This window comes from Coenobita brevimanus, chromosome 26 (genome assembly GCF_032717465.1).
Source record: "Coenobita brevimanus isolate Jiangsu-jjx chromosome 26, ASM3271746v2, whole genome shotgun sequence".
NCBI classification, from domain to species: Eukaryota; Metazoa; Arthropoda; class Malacostraca; order Decapoda; family Coenobitidae; genus Coenobita; species Coenobita brevimanus.
The window spans coordinates 35,862,466-35,865,031 of NC_136979.1; the positions used below are offsets into that span (position 1 = coordinate 35,862,466).

A 2,566-nucleotide genomic window follows, 5' to 3' on the forward strand; every position below is an offset into this window, starting at 1 on the left:
TCAAGTATTTTAGGAAATTTGTAATCTATTCATTTTGCTGTAGGGGAGTTCCATCTGCTAAAGAAAATAATTTCTGATTAGTCAGATTAAAACACCACTGCAAGCATATTGTAGTGTAAGTGTTTACATGACAAAACCTGAGGGAAAAAATATGTAAAAATAAAATAACTATCATAATATTTATCCACCTGTACTATGCACAAGATTCAATCCCAGACCACATTTTGAGAGTCAGGCAGCTTTCCAATGCTAAACAGTCAGGTACCAGTAAATACTAGCAAAGTCCTCCACTCCTACTGTTGCTCTGAAGGGCTGAGACAGCTCCCTGGCTCTGAGATGCATAGAAGTTGTTAAACTTCTCTCAGGGAGTATCAGGTGGCGCTAGTATAAGTAACAAAACCTACAGTGCCATGGGAAAAACTGACTAACATTTATAAATCTGTAATGTCCTAGGTTCAATCCCAGCACATTATGGATGGATAATGACACATACTTCTATTGCAAGAATCCAAGTTAAACTCTAGTTTCTAATACTGAACAGGAGTTACAATATGCATACCTCCCGCCTGTCCCTATCCTGACGATATTTCTCCTTCTTCCTCTTACACAGGTCTGGGCCCAGATGACACCGCCATGCCTTCACCCCACCAAAAATGAAGGGGACACCATCAAATGGGATCTTGGCTTGATCATTCTTCCAGTAAAGTCGCATCTTTTCTACGATATTGGGTCTCCACTCTAGAGAAAATTTATATAAACAGAGAGTGACTATGCTTACATCTATATCAAAGAAATTAAGAACACGGCACCATACATATATAATGCAGATGAAAACCTTGAGCTGACATATGGGAATCAACTGACAAACTTAGTACTGAACAGTACATCTGTGCAGACCCCTGCCATGCTGATTCTTTGTAAGGAACTTTACCTCCCCTTGGTCACTGTTTCATAACCAATGGAAATTGTACCTCATAAGAGGCTTGCAGCATGGCACATGCAGACTTTCATTGTTCGTGAGATGAGGTCTGCAGTACAGCAAGGCTTAAGTACATGGAAATGAAACCCACAAATTTGTATGGATGACTGCCTAGCCAAACTCCCAAAGCACTGTAGAATATTTCAGCTACAGCATATGCACCACTTAAACTTGTCCTTGTACAGTACGAGAAAGCAGGATGGTTATTTTGCTATAAATGAAATCTGCAAGGTAATCTTAATCATTCCAATAACAACTTTTAAAAATTTAAACCAAACTTCAAAACACCACAGAAATTGAGGACTTCTTGTTCTACAGTACACTTACAACACCCTGCATATAACAATGCATGTAACTGGATTAAAATTATAAACAAAACATGGCACACATCAGCCCAGGCCACGACGAGTGAAACAGAATTACACAAATTGTCTTCCTCCCTTTCCGTGGACAGATGATTCAGACTTATGAATTGGTAAGGTACACACACCACAAAAAACCCTGATACTCTCCTATATTTAGCTTGAAAACTTCAACATAACATAACTCTGATAGATGAAAACGTCACTTTAAAGTGACGTTTTCGCCTATCAGAGTTAATATTTTTGACTTTTCTACATCACTCAAGTACTTTACAGGCATCTTGGAATGTGCCAGGTGAAAAAATAACACTAGTAAGACGCAGGGATCAAACTGAGAATTTTTGCAGCAGGAGCATCAACAACATACACCTCCTGATGAGAGCTCGGCAAGAACTGGCAAATTTCATGCATCAGTGAGTCTGGGAGTGCCCAAGGTGTTGCCAGATGTACATTAACAGCTGGATTAACCCGGGAGATGGTTGGAGTTAAGCCTACTTTAAATGTGTTTCTCACAGGTCTCAAAGGGGTGATGGGATCAAGGTTTTTTGCAGAGGGTGTATGGTCACACTCAGATTATCTTGAGTTTGACTGTTTTTATCAGCAGACATTTCCATGAGGCTTCTTCCTTCACATGATTTTTTATGATGCATCATTAATACTGCATGACACTGTTTGAAAGTATCTGTACTGCAAGATAATCATCTGTGAACCTATAGTATAATATAGTCCCCATGCTCATGATGTCAAACAGGCTAGTAATCTGTTTTACAACTGACATTACCTGAATACCATAGACGTCTAAGTCGAATGCCACCTACTTTTAATTAATTATACTACAGTGAAAATCACTAATATTGTACCTTAATTTCAGCTCTCTTACTTTCATCCCCGAATGTGTGTGAGCAGATGTCATGGCAATACTTGTTACTGGTGGTGGCTTCAAACTTCTTCACAAACTCCAGGACCTCATGGGCAGTGCTAAATATCTTGTACTCGCCATGCATCATTCTCCAGCATCATCAGAACTGTAAAACTGAGTTACATAGCTTGAATCAGATGTATCTGATATGTATGAAGTACTCATATTCTGGAATAACATAATCTTCTGCAATTCATTTATCAACTAAAGACATTTGTGTACTACTGTACTTGTAATGTTCATCTTCACGTGCTGGTCTACAGTAAATAGCCAACTATGGTATAAAACTGTTAACTGGGCAAGGAA

At 38.9% G+C, this 2,566-nt stretch overlaps 1 protein-coding gene across 1 annotated transcript in view; it reads right to left on the reverse strand.

The window, feature by feature from the left end:
* The window catches only part of LOC145394006 (uncharacterized), a 42,283-nt gene extending 39,938 nt beyond the window's left edge, over nucleotides 1–2,345 (reverse strand). The window contains exons 1-2 of the mRNA XM_080267976.1: nucleotides 2,222–2,345; nucleotides 560–738 (exon numbers count right to left, since the gene is read on the reverse strand). Coding sequence (XP_080124102.1) covers nucleotides 560–738; nucleotides 2,222–2,345 — 303 coding nt within the window. The remainder of the gene's footprint in view (nucleotides 1–559; nucleotides 739–2,221) is intronic.
* Between the last annotated feature and the right edge of the window lie 221 nt (nucleotides 2,346–2,566).